General features: G+C 56.4%; 2 protein-coding genes across 7 annotated transcripts in view; both read left to right on the top strand.

Moving 5' to 3' along the window:
* The first annotated feature begins 652 nt into the window (after window positions 1-652).
* On the top strand, window positions 653-1,426 carry CTXND2 (cortexin domain containing 2). Its single transcript, XM_042020970.1, has one exon. The coding sequence runs from the start codon at window positions 795-797 to the stop codon at window positions 966-968; it is 174 nt and encodes a 57-aa protein (XP_041876904.1). The 5' UTR covers window positions 653-794; the 3' UTR covers window positions 969-1,426.
* A 34-nt stretch (window positions 1,427-1,460) lies between these two features.
* The window catches only part of SETDB1 (SET domain bifurcated histone lysine methyltransferase 1), a 15,718-nt gene continuing 734 nt past the window's right edge, over window positions 1,461-16,444 (top strand). The window contains exons 1-21 of one of the 6 annotated variants that reach the window (XM_042020961.1): window positions 1,461-1,557; window positions 1,927-2,159; window positions 2,406-2,572; window positions 2,875-2,912; window positions 3,032-3,131; window positions 3,397-3,567; window positions 3,852-4,053; window positions 4,993-5,066; window positions 5,374-5,564; window positions 5,910-6,087; window positions 6,569-6,695; window positions 8,859-9,017; window positions 10,105-10,695; window positions 11,064-11,180; window positions 11,480-11,649; window positions 12,589-13,208; window positions 13,692-13,720; window positions 13,807-13,939; window positions 14,453-14,603; window positions 14,973-15,187; window positions 15,561-15,649. In XM_042020961.1, the coding sequence (XP_041876895.1) occupies window positions 1,939-2,159; window positions 2,406-2,572; window positions 2,875-2,912; window positions 3,032-3,131; window positions 3,397-3,567; window positions 3,852-4,053; window positions 4,993-5,066; window positions 5,374-5,564; window positions 5,910-6,087; window positions 6,569-6,695; window positions 8,859-9,017; window positions 10,105-10,695; window positions 11,064-11,180; window positions 11,480-11,649; window positions 12,589-13,208; window positions 13,692-13,720; window positions 13,807-13,939; window positions 14,453-14,603; window positions 14,973-15,187; window positions 15,561-15,649 (3,743 nt within the window). In that variant the 5' untranslated portion in view covers window positions 1,461-1,557; window positions 1,927-1,938. Of the gene's footprint in view, window positions 1,621-1,926; window positions 2,160-2,405; window positions 2,573-2,595; window positions 2,759-2,874; window positions 2,913-3,031; window positions 3,132-3,396; window positions 3,568-3,851; window positions 4,054-4,992; window positions 5,067-5,373; window positions 5,565-5,909; window positions 6,088-6,568; window positions 6,696-7,007; window positions 8,053-8,858; window positions 9,018-10,104; window positions 10,696-11,063; window positions 11,181-11,479; window positions 11,650-12,588; window positions 13,209-13,691; window positions 13,721-13,806; window positions 13,940-14,452; window positions 14,604-14,972; window positions 15,188-15,560; window positions 15,650-16,444 lie in introns of those variants that run through there. The other 5 variants (XM_042020962.1, XM_042020965.1, XM_042020964.1 and 2 more) reach the window with 5 other exon arrangements.

Raw genomic sequence — 16,444 nt, 5'->3', positions numbered from 1 at the left:
GAGCTGGGAAAGAGACGCCTGAGGGGTTCCTCGAGCTGGGAAAGAGATGCCTGAGGGGTCCTGGAGTGGGAAAGAGACACCTGAGGGGTCCTGGAGTGGGAAAGAGACACCTGAGGGGTCCCTGGAGCTGGGAAAGAGACACCTGAGGGGTCCCTGGAGCTGGGAAAGAGACGCCTGAGGGTTCCTGGAGCTGGGAAAGAGACACCTGAGGGGTCCCTGGAGCTGGGAAAGAGACACCTGAGGGGTCCCTGGAGCTGGGAAAGAGACACCTGAGGCCTCCTGGAGCCAAGAGACACCTGAGGGCTCCTGGAGTCAAGAGACACCCACCTGAGGGGTCTCTGGAGCCAAGAGACACCTGAGGGGTTCCTGGAGTGGGAAAGAGACATCTGAGGGTCCCTGGAGCCAAGAGACACCTGAGGGTTCCTGGAGCTGGGAAAGAAACAACTGAGGGGTCCCTGGAGCTGGGCAAGAGACACCTGAGGGGTCCCTGGAGTGGGAAAGAGACGCCTGAGGGGTCCTGGAGCTGGGAAAGAGACGCCTGAGGGGTCCCTGGAGCTGGGAAAGAGACGCCTGAGGGGTCTGGAGCCAAGAGACACCTGAGGGGTCCCTCGAGCTGGGAAAGAAACAACTGAGGGTCCCTGGAGCCAAGAGACACCTGAGGGGTCTCTGGAGTGGGAAAGAAACAACTGAGGGTCCCTGGAGCTGGGAAAGAGACACCTGAGGGTTCCTGGAGCATAGAGACACCCACCTGAGGGGTCTCTGGAGTGGGAAAGAGACGCCAGAGGGTGCCCTGCATGGAGTCCCCCACGGTGCTGCCCTCCACGGACGTGGACAAAGCCGTGGCCACGGCCTTCGTGGTGCTGCTGGGGCTCTTCCTCCTCGCCATGACCGTGCGCTGCGCCCGGCTCGTGGTGGATCCCTACAGCGCCATCCCCACCTCCACCTGGGACGAGGAGCCCATCAACTGACCCCCCCCCCCCCCCAAACCCTCTGGGACCCCCCAAAACTCCTCAGGGTGCTCCAACAAACCCCCAGCACCCCCAGCCACCACCCAGGCCCCGTTACCTCAGAGCTGCCAGGACCCTCAGCACATCCCTCCCCTCCATCCTTTTTTGGGTCTCCCCCCCTTCCTCCAGGACCCCCATTTCCCCTCATCGTCCCTCGCCGTGTTACAGACCCCTCCGAGGTGTCGGTAAAAGGAACTTTCTGGGGGTTGAACGTGAGGGCTCAGGAACGGCTCCAACGACCCCAAACAGTTCCCGAGGGGTTCCGGGGCCGCCTCGGGAACCAACTGCGGCTTTCCCGTTACGCGCATCCCTACGCGCACCTTCCGGGGCCGGGAAGCTCTCGGGGGACAGCGGTGGATTCCCCGATTCCAGAGGAATTTATTCGGGAATTTCGGGGGATTTCTACCCCTCACACACCCCCCCCCCCCCCCGGGGCCATCCCCGCCGCCAGGGGGCAGCAGCGCGGGCGGCGCGCGCGCGGGAAGTGACGTCACGCGGCGTCCGGGAGGGCCCGCCCGGTTCTGGCTCCGGTTCCCCGGGACCGGCGGCGGTGAGTGAGGGGTGAGGGGACGGGCACTGAGGGGAACGGCGGCTTGTGAAGGTCTGTGAGCGGGTGGGTGGCACGGACCGGGCTGTGGGAGCATGAGGGAGACTCGGTGTGGGGTGTTGAGGGGAGTTGGTAGGCGCTGAGGGGACCTGGGGTGGGGGGGGGGGGGGGGGTCGTGGAGGGGGGACAGGGGGGGGGGGGGGGGGGGAGAAGGTGTGTGAGGGGATGGAGGGGCTGTGGGGGGATATGGGGGCAGGGGAGGAGGAGGGGAAGGTGGGAAAGGGTGGGGGAGCTCCCATGACCTCCCTCCCTTCCCAGAGCAGCCTTCCCTTCCTCACCTCGTCTTCCTCCCGTGCCTCCCCTCACCTGTAGTACCCTGAGGTGATGGAGGAGATGGATTCCCAGGACATCAAGGAGCTGCAGCAGGAGGTGATGGAGGAGCTGGGAATCTCCATGGAGGAGCTGCAGGAGATCATCGACAAAGAAGTGGAGAATTCCGAGTGGGTGAGGCAGAGGAAGCAACAGCTGGAGGAGCTGGAGCAGTGCATGAGGCACAAGGAGGAGGAGGTGGCCCACGTCGACCAGCTCATTGACAATGCCATGAGGTGCGTGAGCCTGGGGCGAGCCGGGAATTCCGAGGAGGGGGATTTGGGGGCAGGGAGGGTCTTCCCATTCCCTTCAGGGCAGAGCCACGGTGTGCGTGGTTCATGAGGGACACTGACAACTACACCCCTACCACCCGAGGCTTGAAGCCCTTCCTGTGGCCACTTCCCCTCAGCTGCCTGTGGCCAGGCGTGGCTCCTGGCTATCGCTGCAGGATTCAGGAGGCACAGCTGTCTTCCCTCCTGCAGGGCCATCAACAAGTGCGAGACGCTGGCCAAGGAATTGTATTCCATGATCGGCCTCCAGTACCGGGAGAGCAGCTCCGAGGACGAGGCGCCGGCGGCCGCCGAGGTCATCGAGATCCCGGACGAGGAGGACGACGACGTCATGAGCGTGGACTCGGGCTGGAAGCGCAGTTCAGTGTCCCCAGCTGTGCCAGGGGAGGGATTGGGATGAGGGGAGCACCTGCCAGATGCTGTTGGCATCCCAGGATTCCTGGAGTCCCAAACTGGGGTTTCACCTTTGTCCCACCTGCCTCGCTGTTGTCCCCATCGAGTGATGCCGCGTTAGGAAGGATGGCTGAGGGGAAAGCTTTGTTGGGGTGGGTTTCCTGGCGGGGATTTGGGGTGGGTGCTTTTTCCTGTTCCCTTTTCTTTCTGTGGTTTAATTAGGATGGGTTTTTTCCCACCTAAACCGCTGTTTTCTCTTCGCTCACAGGCAGCAGCAGTCCCAGAATCTCCAGAGATCAGAGTCTGGTGAGTGAGGAGGCCCTGGCTAGAGATGATTCCTCACGTGGGGTTTTCCTGGGAGACAACGTTGTGTTTGGTGCTAAAAACCCCTAAGTTTTTCCGTGTTTCCCTTCTCTTTCCTGCAGCTGCGGGAAGCCATGGTTGCCATGAGGAAATCTGCCCGGGACGTTGCGAAATTCATGGATGCTGTCAGCAAGAAAACGAGCTTGCAGGAAGCACAGAAAGGTGTGGGAGCTCCCAAAATAGGAAAACAACGATCCCCTTTCCCTGCTGGAAAGCTCCATTGATATTCCTTGATTCCGAATTACCGTTTCCATTTGGAGCATATTGATTCCACATTCATGCTTTTCATGGAGCTGTCTCCATCCAGAACAAGGGAGGCACCTGGGCTGCCTGAGGGGAAGGAAAGCAGGAATTCTCCTTCCAGAACATGTGCAAAGGGGGGCTTTGGGTGATTTGGAACTGACTTTCTGCTGTTGTTCCTTGGCAGATGCACAACCCCCTCAGGAATCTCCTGGCGCTGCCCAGCCCGTCATTGTCCCTGCAGCCCCTGAGAATGACCTCAACACTGATGGGGACCTCAAAGTGGGCATGAGGATTTTGGGGAAAAAAAGAACCAAAACGTGGCACAAGGGGACGTTGATTGCCATCCAGACGGTCGGTATGTGCCAGGCACGGGGCTTTCCTGGGATTTTGGGTGGGAAACCTGGATTAAAGGGTGTCAGAGCACCTGCTATCACCTGGAAGGGATTGTGGGAGCAACACACCTCCACTGCTTCACTCTCCAAATTAATTCCTGCAAGGCTTTTAAATGACTTCTGAGTTAATTCTGAATAAACCGTCTCAGAGCGACCCAGAGCGTTGGGATTCTGCTGTGAAATCCACGTGGCTTTTGTTTGTTTTCCCCTTTATTTATCTCCCCTTTGCCTTAAAATGTCTTTCCAGGTGCTGGCAAGAAATACAAGGTGAAGTTTGATAATAAAGGAAAGAGTTTGCTCTCGGGCAACCACATTGCCTACGATTACCACCCCTCTGCCGAGAGGCACCACGTGGGCAGGAGGGTGGTGGCCAGGTACAAGGATGGCAATCAGGTGTGGCTCTATGCTGGCATCGTGGCTGAGACCCCCAACGTCAAGAATAAAGACAGGTATTCCTTATTTCCCATGGTCACCTGCCCCCTTCTCTGGTTTTTTTTGGGTTTTTTTACTTTTTTCAGGCCAAAAAACCAAAAGGTTTCTTTGAATACCCTTGAGGTGCTGAATTGTGCCCTCCCCAGGAAGGCGATTCTGACTTTCTTCATCTTTCTTATCTCTGAAACTCAGGGTGTGGAGCTTCCATTCTTGCTCGTGGCCATGAGTCAGGAATTAGATCTGCTAATTGATTCAAATTATCAGCCAAATGTGGAGTCTGGGCTCCTTGAGGCATGAAACAGTGGGAGGAAATAGGAGCCCTGGGAGGGTAGAGTGGCAGCGGTGTTGCCAAAGCAGTTGAGGAGGAGAAAGAGCAGGTTTGGAGCAGCTTTTTTTGGGAATAAGGAAGGGGCAGGGCTGCTCTGGTGTATTAAGATAAAGGCTTGTGGTCTTCCTGAAGAGATTGATAAAGGATTGAATCTCCCTGGATCTGCTGTAAATTGTGCTGGATTTTATCTGATCTGTGTTTAATAACTGAAAATGATGAAATAACTGAAAATTTGATGCTCAAATCGCAAATTTTCTCTTGGTTGTGATGCTGATCCTTCATCCTGCAGCTTTTGTACAGCTCCAGGGCCTGGAGTCGTCACTCAGAGGCACTGAGTGGGTGCCTTATCCATCTTCCCTGCAGAAACCAGGAGCAATCCAGCATTTTCCCTTCCTTTATCTCCCTTTCCTGAGGCACAGAGGGGATTCAGAGCAGAGGAAAAGGGCCTGGGTGGGAATTGTACTACTGAGAAGCATTTGAGCATCCATGGGGAGACACAGGGAGAGTCTGGGGCTCTTCATCCAGGACTGGGATGTCTCCAGGAGCAGCAGGAGAGGTTCTCCACTTCCATTCCTTGATGCGAAGCTGTGTTCTCTTCGACTCCCTAATTCCCGTTGGGTTTTTCCAGGTTCCTGATCTTCTTTGACGACGGCTACGCGTCGTACGTGAAGGAGTGGGAGCTGTACCCGGTCTGCCGGCCACGTGAGTGATCCCTGTCCCTGCTGGCCTGCAGAGGTTTTGGGTCTTTGGAAGAGCCTGGGTGCAAAAACGGGTGTGTCCCTTTTGGTGCTGAGCCTGAAGATATCTGAAATCCTGGTTTATTGCCAGGGTGGGTTCAGGATGTCCCACCACCAACATTCCGGCCCTGGGGATACAACCCCTTGATTGACTTTATGTAAAAATCCACCTGGGATATCCTAAAAAAAAAAAAAACCAAACCAAAAAGAATTAAATGTTTTCTCTGTTTTTTGTCCTCTTCCCTTTCTCCCACGTGTCCCGTTCCAAACAGTGAAAAAAGCCTGGGAAGACATTGAGGATGTTTCCTGCCGGGATTTCATCGAGGAATACATCACTGCCTACCCCAACCGGCCCATGGTGCTGCTGAAGAATGGGCAGCTGATTAAAACTGAGTGGGAAGGCACCTGGTGGAAATCCAGAGTGGAAGAAGTGGATGGAAGTCTGGTCAAAATCCTTTTCCTGGTAGGAATTCCCCTTCTCTCGTTAGGATTAAATTTGAGGCTGGGGATTTGATCAGCTCCTTGCTAATCATGGAAACCTTGAGGTGGGAAGAAGCTCTGAGATCTCGCATCCTAAGGCCCTGAACCATGTGCCCAAGTGCCACATCCACAGGGATTTTGGACAATTCCAAGGATTGGTGACTCCACCACTGCCCTGGTCAGCCTGCCAGGGTGTGAACACCCTTCCCACGAAGAAATGCTCCCTAATACCCAATTAAGAAATTCCAACATAAATAACCGAGTGGTTCTGCTGCTTGTCAATACTCACTGTTTTCTCCTTGTGTGCTCTCTCTGTGTCTCACCTCAGGAAGCTCTACCCACGGGAACTGTGAGCGTTCCCTTCTCGTTCCCTCAGGAGGATAAACGTTGTGAGTGGATTTACCGAGGTTCCACACGCCTTGAGCCCATGTTCAGCATGAAAACTTCCACAGCTTCTACCCAGGAAAAGAAGCAAAGTGGGCAAACCAGGACTCGTCCCAATGTTGGTTGGTGGCATCTTTTGGTTTCGTGTAGATCCTGGGATTTAAGTCGAGGGTGGTTTGGGTTTGGTGGGTTTTTTAGCAGAATTCCTGGAGATTTCAGATTTCCAGGTTTTGGTTTGTTTGGTTTTTTATTTTTTCCCTTCTCACAGGAGATTTCAGATTTCCAATGGGTTTTTTCCATGGCACAGGACATTTAGATTTCCAGGTTTTTTTTTTTTCCTCTGGCATAGGACATTTAGATTTCCAGTGGGATTTTTCTCCTGGAATAATGCCACAAAACCAAACTGCACTTGGGTGAAGCTGTCAGAACTTTTGGAGGAGTTGCCGTGCTCCGAGCTCGGTGATGCCCCACCGTTAATCCCAAATCCCTCCGTTTCGCTTCCTTCCAGGCACACGTCAGTGTTGTGGAGCCCGTACAGCCAACTTTAGATAAACATCAGGGATTTTTCCCATTGACTCTTTGGTTTTTCACCTTCCCCACCAGGTGCTGTGAGGAGCAAGGGCCCTGTGGTCCAGTACACCCAGGATTTAGCAGGAGCTGGTCCCCAGTACAAGACTCCAGAGCAGCCTCCAGCTGCCCGCCCTGCCTCTCCTCAGCCTGCAGAGATGGAGTAAGTACCCGAGTCACCTCCAGCACCTTCCACCTCTTTGCTTCTCTCCAGCGCTCAGCTCTCTCAGGCACCACCTTTTCTGTGCAGAGGAATCCTCAGGTGCACGTTTCCTTCATGGCTTTAGTCATGATTTTGGGGGAAATCTTTTACCTAAAGCTGCTGGATGAATAACTGGGGGCGGGAGCTGAGAGCCAACACTCCCCCAGCCAAATATTCCTCCTCAGGGCTAAAGCTTCGCATTTGCCTTTCCAAATTAGACCTTTGCTCCTTCTCTTCCCAAAATCTGAATTGCTCCCTCGTGTCACGATCCAGGCACTGGCCCCCGGCTGCCTTGTGTCCCTCCACTTGGACTGACCTGCTCGCTGACCTCGCTGGGAATTCGGGATCAGTGGTCGGTCCCGGTGGGCATGGAGCAATCCACGGCCAAGCCGCTGCCAGGGGCCCAAGGGGGACATTCCCGGAGCCGCAGGCTGAAGGAGGCCTGGAGGAAGGAGGAACTCAGCTCGGTGATGAAGGGAGCATGTTGGAGGACACCAGGGAACCTGGCAATGTGCTCGGGGACTTTTTAGCAGAGGGAGAAACTCTCCCGGTTCATTTTTGCCAGCACTGTGGATTTCCCATCCGGGTTTACGGCCGCCTGGCCCCGTGCCAGCACGTCTTCTGCTGTGACTGTGCCCTGCTGGTGGGGCACAAGGGAGGCAGAACGTGTCCCAGGTGTGAGCAGCCCGTGCAGGAGGTCAACCTTTACTCCCCACAGGCTTTCCAGGTGTAGCAGCAGCTCAAACCCCACCTGCCTCAGCTGGAAGTCTCCTCGGGGAGGGGCTCCTCTCCGAGCAGCAGTGCAATATAAACCCAATTTACCCCTGGAAACGCTCCCTCTGTGCTGGTCTGACCAGGGTTTGGGAGTGGAAACCACAACAGCGTCACCTTTTCCATAACGCCAAAGAAAATCCTGGATGCTGAAGGAGCTCCTGGAATGCACAGCTGGGCCCCCACCCCTGCAGGCCCCCCACGTGCTGGGAAGAGCCAGGCTGGGACTGGGACGCTCTGGGACCGTGGGCACTGTGTCACGACACCAAGACAACCAAGCTGAACCTGCAGCCCTGTCATCATCACCGAATCCTTTCCCATTCAGGCCTTGCAGTGGTCACAAGGAATTTTCTCCCCATGGAGGGCTTGGCTTTAGGACGTGGTTTTTGTGCAGCTGCTTCCCTGCCCTTAAATCCGAACTGCTCCTGAACGGGGACAGGAAGCAGCAGCAGGCCCGGCCGTGGCCATGTCCCCTGCTGGTCCCAGGGATTCTGCGGGGTTCAAACGCTTGGATTTCACATTATTAAAACTAAGAACAGTCTCCTCACTCTGGTGTTTTGTTTCCTCTGAGGAAAGCCTGGGTCTCTTCCCTCCCCCACCACCCTTTCAAGTTCTTCTCGGTGTCGTCACCGCTTCTGATTGCTTTAAGCCCATTTTTCCTCTTGCTCTTAATTTTGAGATGTGTTTGAACACTTTGCTTTCAGGCAGCTGTTGGCAGAAGCCCTCATCCCTTCCTGCTCTCCTTGTCTCCTCCCTTTCTCCCCAATAACTTCACTGTTTTTCCTCTTCAGCGGCTGGTTTGGGGTGGTTTTCTGTTTTATTGGTGTAAATGGGTTGAAAACCTCCTGGAATGGTTTGGAAACTTGGGAGTTGATTGAAATGGGTTGAGAACCTGTTTTTTTGGAGCCCTTACTAGCTCTTTCATCAGGGATGTTATTACATTCCCTTGCACAATCTTATCTTGTTCCTTAGTCCTTGCAAGAGAATCCTCTGGATTTGTTCCTCCCACTCAGGCCTGGTTGAGCCTCTGGAAACTCTGGTTTCTGCTCATCCAGGGCTTTCTTCATGGCCTGGTTTGTCCAGCTTCCCAGGATGAAAGCCTTGGGCCAAACTTGTTAACCCTTTTCTTATTTCAAAATCAGAAGTCACTTGTAGCCGAGTTCTGAAATTCGGAGTGGTTCTGGCATTGCTGTAGCAGAAATAGCCGGAAATGGGCTGATTTTCACACTTCTTAGGAAAAAAAGCCACTGCTGGGATTCTCCTGGGTTTCTGAATTCCGTGGGGCAGCGTTATTTTGATTCCTGCCAGTTGCTTTTCCCATGTTCCAAATCAGCTCCTTCTTCCCTCCCGCAGATGCTCCGACAACCAGCTGGCCCAGGGCAGAAAGCAGGTGGCCAAGAAAAGCACTTCCTTCCGTCCTGGCTCCGTGGGCTCCGGGCACTCGTCCCCATCCTCCCCCGTCCTCAGCGACGCCCCAGCAGCCGGGAGGGCCCTGCCGGCCCCACAGCACCGGTGAGCAGAGCTCTGGTTGGGACACATCCACGGCTCCTCCTGAGTCTGGGGTGTTGGGGTCTGTGTGTGCTGGTGGGTTCCTGGTGGGGATGGAGCAGCTCAGATCATGGACCGGTGGAATCACTGAGGTTGCAAAAGCCTCTGAGTTCATGGAGTCCTCCCAGCACTGCCAGGGCCAGCGCCGAGCCACGTCCCCAAGTGCCACATCCGCGGGTGCTTTGAGCACTGACAGCGATGGTGACTTCACCACCTCCCTGGGCAGCCCCTTCCAATGCCTGCCCACCACCCAGCTCCTGCTGGTCACTCTGTGGCCGCTCTAAGCCAGCTGCTTGTTGCCCATCAGGGCTCACCTTTGCTCATATCCAGCCTCTATCCTCTGCACTACCCTTCCTTAACTCCTCCCAGGAGTGGGGGGCAGCTGGAGGCTCTCAGCTTTAAAGCTGCTCCTCAGGAGTTCAGCTCTGCCCAGGGGAGCTGAAGCTCCAGGCACAGTGGCTGTCAGCAGTCAGGATGAGGGAGAGGATAAAAAGTAGCAAGGAGGCTTGCCACACGGGATAATCCAAGTTTATTGGAGGCAACCCCCAGGAGACAAGCCTCCAGCAGCTCCAGGGAAACTCTTAGAAAGGGAGGTGGTACAATGGGGATGGCTTAACTGGGGACCAATAGAAATCTCTAAGGGAGGGATGTGGACGAGGATAGACATTTCCTTGGGCCAATAGCCCCAAGGGGAGGAGAGAAAGGGATCACATGCCCCAATGGGGCTTCAAGGTTTAGGGGATTTCCAAAGGGGGAGGTATCTAGAGGGGTAGGGTCTCAGGGGATTGATGGGGACCATACAAGGGTAAACTGGGAGGTTTCAGATGATGGACACTGGACCTTCGGGAACAACAGGAGGGGTTTGGGTGATTGATACAGAAAGAGCTAGAACAAGGGGAGGAGAACAACCATGTAGGGAACACCGGGGGGAGCGGCTTGGGTCTGGGGCAAACCAGCTGGGAATAGGAGTGGGGAAGGTAGGGATGAACCATCGAGGTACAGAAAACTTCTATAAAAACACAATAAAGCTATCGCATCGCCACACCCACAGTCTCCCCAGCAGCGGTCCCTCCCAGCCCTTCCACGGGATGATGGACCGTGTTCCCAACGAGCCATCCTACCGGGCCCCTCTGGAGAAGCTCTTCTACCTGCCCCACGTGTGCAGCTACACGTGCCTGTCGCGGGTGCGGCCCATCCGCAGCGATCAGTACCGCAGCCGCAACCCGCTGCTCATCCCGCTGCTCTACGACTTCCGCCGCATGACGGCGCGGCGCCGCGTCAACCGCAAGATGGGCTTCCACGTGCTCTACAAAACCCCCTGCGGGCTCTGCCTGCGCTCCATGCAGGAGATCGAGCGCTACCTCTTCGAGACGGACTGCGACTTCTTGTTCCTGGAGATGTTCTGCTTGGATCCCTACGTGCTGGTGGATCGCAAGTTCCAGCCTTACAAGCCTTACTACTACATCGCCGACATCACCAAGGGCAAGGAGGACGTGCCGCTGTCGTGCGTCAACGAGATCGACAACACCCCGCCGCCGCAAGTGGCCTACAGCAAGGAGAGGATTCCCGGCAAGGGGGTGTACATCAATACCAGCTGGGAGTTCCTCGTGGGCTGTGACTGCAAGGATGGCTGCAGAGACAAGTAGGTGGTTGCTCCTGGGTGAGGGGACGACGCTGGGATTCTGTGAGGTGGCCCAGGGAATGCCTCAAGGTGGATCTGCTTTGGGATTTAAACCCATGCAGGTTTCGTGGAATTGTGGAGTGGTTTGGGTTGGAAGGGACGTTAAAAATCAGCCATGGGCAGGGACACCTTTTACTATCCCAGGTTGCTCCAAGCCCCATCCAGCCTGGCCTTGGACACTTGCAGGGATGAGAAATCCACAACTTCTCGTGGTTTGATTCCGAGTCAAACCCTTTGTGCCCATCTCTGCCTAAAGATTCGATTTCTTTTCCTGTCTCCAGACCGATGTGAGAAGTGTAACTCGTGCGTTTTCCTGTGTCTCTCTGCAGATCCAGGTGTGCCTGTCACCAGCTGACCATCCAGGCCAGCGGCTGCACCCCCGGAGGGCAAATCAACCCCAACTCGGGCTACCAGCACAAGCGGCTGGAGGAATGTCTCCCAACAGGGTGAGCAGAGCCCTCAACCAGCCCCACATCCATCAGAGAAGGAATTGATCCCCGCTATCCCAGTGCAGGTGTCACCACCTGCCTCTGGTCTTGGTTCTTCTGCCAATCATGGAATGGTTTGGGTTTGGAAGGGGCCTTAAGGATCATCTGAACACGAGCACAGGTCCCTTCCATGAGACACAGCTGCTCCAAGCCTGGTCCTCTGGGATCTCTGTGCAAAACCCCAGCACTGCCAACAGCCACCGACTTGGGGGATGTTTCTTTGTCCTGGAAGTTGTCACCCTTGTCCTCTCTTGCAGCGTTTACGAGTGCAACAAGAGGTGCAAGTGCAACGTGAACATGTGCACCAACCGCCTGGTGCAGCACGGCCTCCAGGTGCGCCTGCAGCTCTTCAAGACCCAGAACAAAGGTTGGGGCATTCGCTGCCTCGATGACATCGCCAAGGGCTCCTTTGTCTGCATCTACGCAGGTGGGAGCTCACCTCGCTCGTGGAAACCTCTTCCGTGGAAAGAGGGGTGGCCAGAGATGGGAATGGAGCTGAGGGAGGGGTTGCAGGACAAGGAGAAGAGTCTGGAAATCTCCTGAGGGAGCTGGAGGTGCTCATCATGGAGAAAAGGAGGCTCGGAGGGGACCTTCTGGCTCTCCACAGCTCCCTAGGGAGGTTTAAGTTGGACGTTCAGGAAAATTTCTTCCTGGGAAGGGTGGTCAGGCACTGGCACAGGCTGCCCAGGGAGGTGGTGGAGTCACTGTCCCCAAAACTGCTCAAAAACGTGTGGATGTGGCACCTGGGGACGTGACTCGGTGGTGGCCTCGGACTCCAGAGCTCCTCCAGCCTCAGTGACTCCATGATTCCACAGCCCAGCAGAAGGGCTGGGAAGCTCCTGCCGTGCCCCTTGTGGGGCCTGGGGGGTGACAGCTGAGCTGCTGAACTCGCCCAACGCTGGCACGAGATCCTCGTGGTGGCACTGCCGGTGTCACAGGACACGCTGGGCCCCCCGGGCTATCCCTGAGGTGACCCAACCCCTGTGCCCAGCAAACCGGGCCGGGCCTGGCACTGCCCACGGGATGCAGAAGTTGCATCGCCGGGGTTGCGTTGGCTCTGCAATGGAGCCGCCCACGGGCACAGCCAGAGCTGCTCCTCTTGTCAGCTCCAGCCCTTCCAAGCCTCTGCTTGAGCTGCTCTGTAGAGATTTCCTGGCTGAAAACCTTGGGTTTAGCTCAACCACGAGCCTCAGGGTTTTGTTACATCAAGAAACAGGGTTACATTGTCCTTTCTGAGCCCAGCTTTGGAACGAAGTGGTGTCATCCCTGTTTTCTCCTCAGTGAGCTTTGGCAAGGATAAAATTGAATGTCCTCCCAGAAAACTCACACTTGGTTTTCTTCCCCCCACCCCCACCTTTTCTCCCAGGGAAAATCCTCACGGATGACTTCGCTGACAAAGAGGGGCTGGAGATGGGCGACGAGTACTTCGCCAACCTGGACCACATCGAGAGCGTGGAGAACTTCAAGGAGGGCTACGAGAGCGACGCCAAGTGCTCCTCGGACAGCAGTGGCGTGGACCTCAAGGACGACGACGACGACGAGAACACGGGCACGGACGAGCTGGAGGAATCCAACGAGGACAGCTCCGACGACAACTTCTGCAAGGACGAGAGCTTCAGCACGAGCTCGGTGCTGCGCAGCTACGCCACGCGCCGGCAGACGCGCGGCCAGCGCGACCACGGCCTCTCGGAGACGGCCTCCAAGGACTCGGGGCTCACGCGGCCCCTCGGCCACGACGAGCCCGCCGCGGCCCCGCCCTGCAAGCTGCCCGTGTCCGAGGAGACCTCCAAGAACAAAGTGGCCTCGTGGCTGAGCTCCAACAGCATGGCCGAGAGCTTCCAGGACAACGACGGCGCTTCGTCCTTCAGGGTGGGCGAAGGGGGAGAAGTCAAAGCTGTGAAAATGGAGGTGGCTGCGGAGAGGGAGAAGGGCTGCGCTGCCACGCAGGGAGATCTGAACGGAGAGGCAAAGGCAGCCAAGAAGGAGGTGAGGGAGAGATGTGGGAATGGGAGAGGCAAAGGCAGAGAGGTGCTCCTGCTGCGGTGGCTTTTCTCCCTGTACAGCACATCCAGGGGGATTGTGGGGCTCAGCTTCCTTGAATCTCTGGTGGGACAAGGGAGGTGCTTTTTCCCCTCCCAGGGAGGGAATTGGTGGCACAAGAGGCTACAGAAGTCGCTCGATGTGAGCAGAGCTGAACGTGCTCCTGTCCAGGGGCCTGAGGGACATGGCTTGGGGACAGCAGGGACATGGAGGTGGGTCCCTGTCCACCCCCTGCTCTGAGGAGGAGGGCACTTGGAGTCGCCCAGGGTGGGGCATCTCCATGCTGGGCATCACTGGGTGTCACACTGAGCGTGGGGACAGGCAGTGTCTCCCTCCTGGGCTGGCATTTTCGGGAGCAACTCCATGGAAAGGCTGGAGAGTGCTTGAGAAGGGAGAGATTCCAACCTTCTGTGCTTCTTCCCTTTGCAGGAACCTGAAGAATCGACCAAAATTTCCAGGTAAGATTCCTAAAATCGTATTTTGCTGCCCGTGGATAATTTCCCTGGAAATCCAAGCGTGACTCGCTCTTGTCCTGACTCCACAGGCTGAGCAGCCTGGAAAGGAGGTACGGCTACAACCCCTGTCCCCCCAAGCTGGAGGGGATCCGGAGGCCGGTGAGTGGGATGGTGATGCTGCAGAACCGCCGGCGATCCCTGGCCCCGCCGCCCCCCTCGGAGGTAAACGGGACCCTCAAACCTCATTTGGGGTTGTTTTTCTGCCTTTTGGTTCCCAGTTGAGCGCAGGGTTTGTGGTTGTAGTTGTTGATTTCTTGGAGGGCAATGATTTCCTTTGGGTTTTGGGGACGGGGGGGGTCTTTTGTGGATCTGAACGGGGGAAAAAAAAGAGGGGAGTGTGGAATTTGGGTGGGATTTGGCACCTTGATGTGCACGGCTGGGAGCTGCTGTTTGGCAGAGCCATGCTGGGGAACAATCTTTGTTTTTTGGGTCTTGTCCCTTCCTTCTGAGCACCTAATGCTCCAGCATCATCTCAAGCAGAACGCAGCAGCCCCCAAAACCCCACGGGTGTTCCAAACGTGGGCCTGTGGGGTGCCATGTCCAGAGCAGGGAGAGGGGGGGATCCCCTTCCCAAGGGTTTCCTGGAGCAGAGAGGGGTGTGCTGGAGGAGAGCACCACATTGCTGGGGAAAAGGGAGGCTGGGATGCACACACCAGGAGCTGTTCCTGTCCCCAGGACGTGCTGACACTGTCCAGCAGCACCGACAGCGACGGCGAGAACGGGCAGGCCCCGGGCAGGGCCAACGACAGCGACGACATCCAGACCATTTCCTCGGGATCTGAGGAGGAGGAAGGGGAGGACAAGAAAAATCCATCATCTGGGTCAGGTGAGGGGGGAGACGATGGCTGAGGGTGAGGAGTTTTGGCTGGAAAGCACCGGGAAGGGCTGATGAGGCCACATAGCAGCTGCTCCTGCTGCGTCCGACCGCTGAGGTTGGAACGTTCCCCGTGTGTTTGGCGAGACAAAACTGCAAAATCTGCTCCTCAAAACCAGATATTTTTGGGTATTGTACGAAAAAGCAACAGCGAGGCTTCCAGTGGGTCTCCAGGGTGGGCTGGGTGGATTCCAGGAGCCATCCTGGAGCGCTATTTTGGATCCGAGGCGTTTGTTACCCTCCGAGTGGAGCCGCAGCGGGGACGAGCGGGGTCGGGGCCAGCACCGGCCCCAGCTTCTGGAAGGTCCCATCTCCTGGCAGGTCCCATGAAGAGACAGGTGGCTGTGAAATCCACCCGAGGCTTCGCCCTCAAGTCCACCCACGGCATCGCCATCAAATCCACGCCGCTGGCAGCGGCCGACAAGGGCGAGAGCGCGGGGCCCGTGCGCCGCAGCACGCGGCAGTTCTACGACGGCGAGGAGAACTGTTACATCATCGATGCCAAGCTCGAGGGCAACCTGGGCCGCTACCTCAACGTGAGTCGGGCACAGGGGCTGAGCTGTCGGCTCGGTGGGGCTGGTCCTCCTCCCCGAGAGCAGCTAAAAACAGGAGAATTGGGAAAAGAGCAGGTTTAGGAGGATGATGAAGCTTCCCGAGCGGAACGGCAGCTGCTGCGGCCTGGTGGGAGCGGGAATGGCCCCGTCAGCCCTTCCAGAGCCCTTCCAGAGCCTGTTACCTTTGAGTGTGGATCTTGTGACTCACCCCGGGCGTGCAGCCTGTTCCAGCAGGATTCCGCTGGATGCGGCGGGCAGAGCAGGAATGCTGCTTGTTTATAAAGGCTGCCTTCAGTGCTGGCAGCTCAGCTCCCTGCCCAGCAGCAGCTCAGGCTCTTTTCTGTTGCCTTTACAGCACAGCTGCACCCCAAACCTCTTCGTGCAGAACGTCTTCGTGGACACCCACGACCTTCGCTTCCCCTGGGTCGCCTTCTTCGCCAGCAAGTGAGTCCTGGAGTGCTGGGAGGGGCTGAGGATTCCTGAGCCTCGGTGGGACCTGCTTGGGTGTTCCCTGCTCCTGGAAATCCCATTCCCAGTTTCCCATCATTCCTGAGCAGAGAAATCAGTGCCAGGTGAAATCCTCTGTCTTGTGCTGGAGATCCTGGTGTGATTTCCCCCAGTTTCAGACCTTCCCAAAGGGCAGAGTGAAGCACGGAGCAGCCGAATTCCCGGCTTTTTTCGAGTCCCAAATCTTTGAGTCGTGGTGGATCCCTGCCACGTGCCTCTCTGCTCCTCCACAGAGATGGATGAATCCTCACGGGAATGATTCATCAGGGAACTTTGTCCCTTTCTCTCTGGCTGCTTCAGCCTCGTCCTGGAGTGCTCCCATGGAAGCGTGGCTTCCTTCTATCACCCAGTTCCTCCTCTTTTCTGGAGTAGTCTCCTCTTTCTCCTCTTTTCTGGAGCAGTCTCCTCTTTTCTGGAGTACTCTCCTCTTTCTCCTCTTTTCTGGAGTAGTCTCCTCTTTCTCTTTTCTGGAGCAGTCTCCTCTTTCTCTTCTGGAGCAGTCTCCTCTTTCTCTTTTCTGGAGCAGTCTTCTCTTTTTCTGGAGTAGTCTCCTCTTTCTCCTCTTTTCTGGAGCAGTCTCCTCTTTTTCTGGAGCAGTCTCCTCTTTCTCCGCTTTTCTGGAGCAGTCTCCTCTTTCTCTTTTCTGGAGCAGTCTCCTCTTTCTCCTCTTTTTCTGGAGCAGTCCCCTCTTTCTCCTCTTTTCTGGAGCAGTCCCCTCTTTCTCCTCTTTTC

This window comes from Corvus kubaryi, unplaced genomic scaffold (genome assembly GCF_017639235.1).
Source record: "Corvus kubaryi isolate FWS band 111438036 unplaced genomic scaffold, C.kubaryi_AGA036_p1.0 37066, whole genome shotgun sequence".
NCBI lineage: Eukaryota > Metazoa > Chordata > Aves > Passeriformes > Corvidae > Corvus > Corvus kubaryi.
Note: the sequence above shows the minus strand (reverse complement) of the source record. Positions and strands in the feature narration are given on the sequence as shown.

Bases quoted from the DNA above. Each gene is read 5' to 3' on its own strand.
- CTXND2 (XM_042020970.1), top strand. From the start codon at position 795: ATGGAGTCCCCCACGGTGCTGCCCTCCACGGACGTGGACAAAGCCGTG.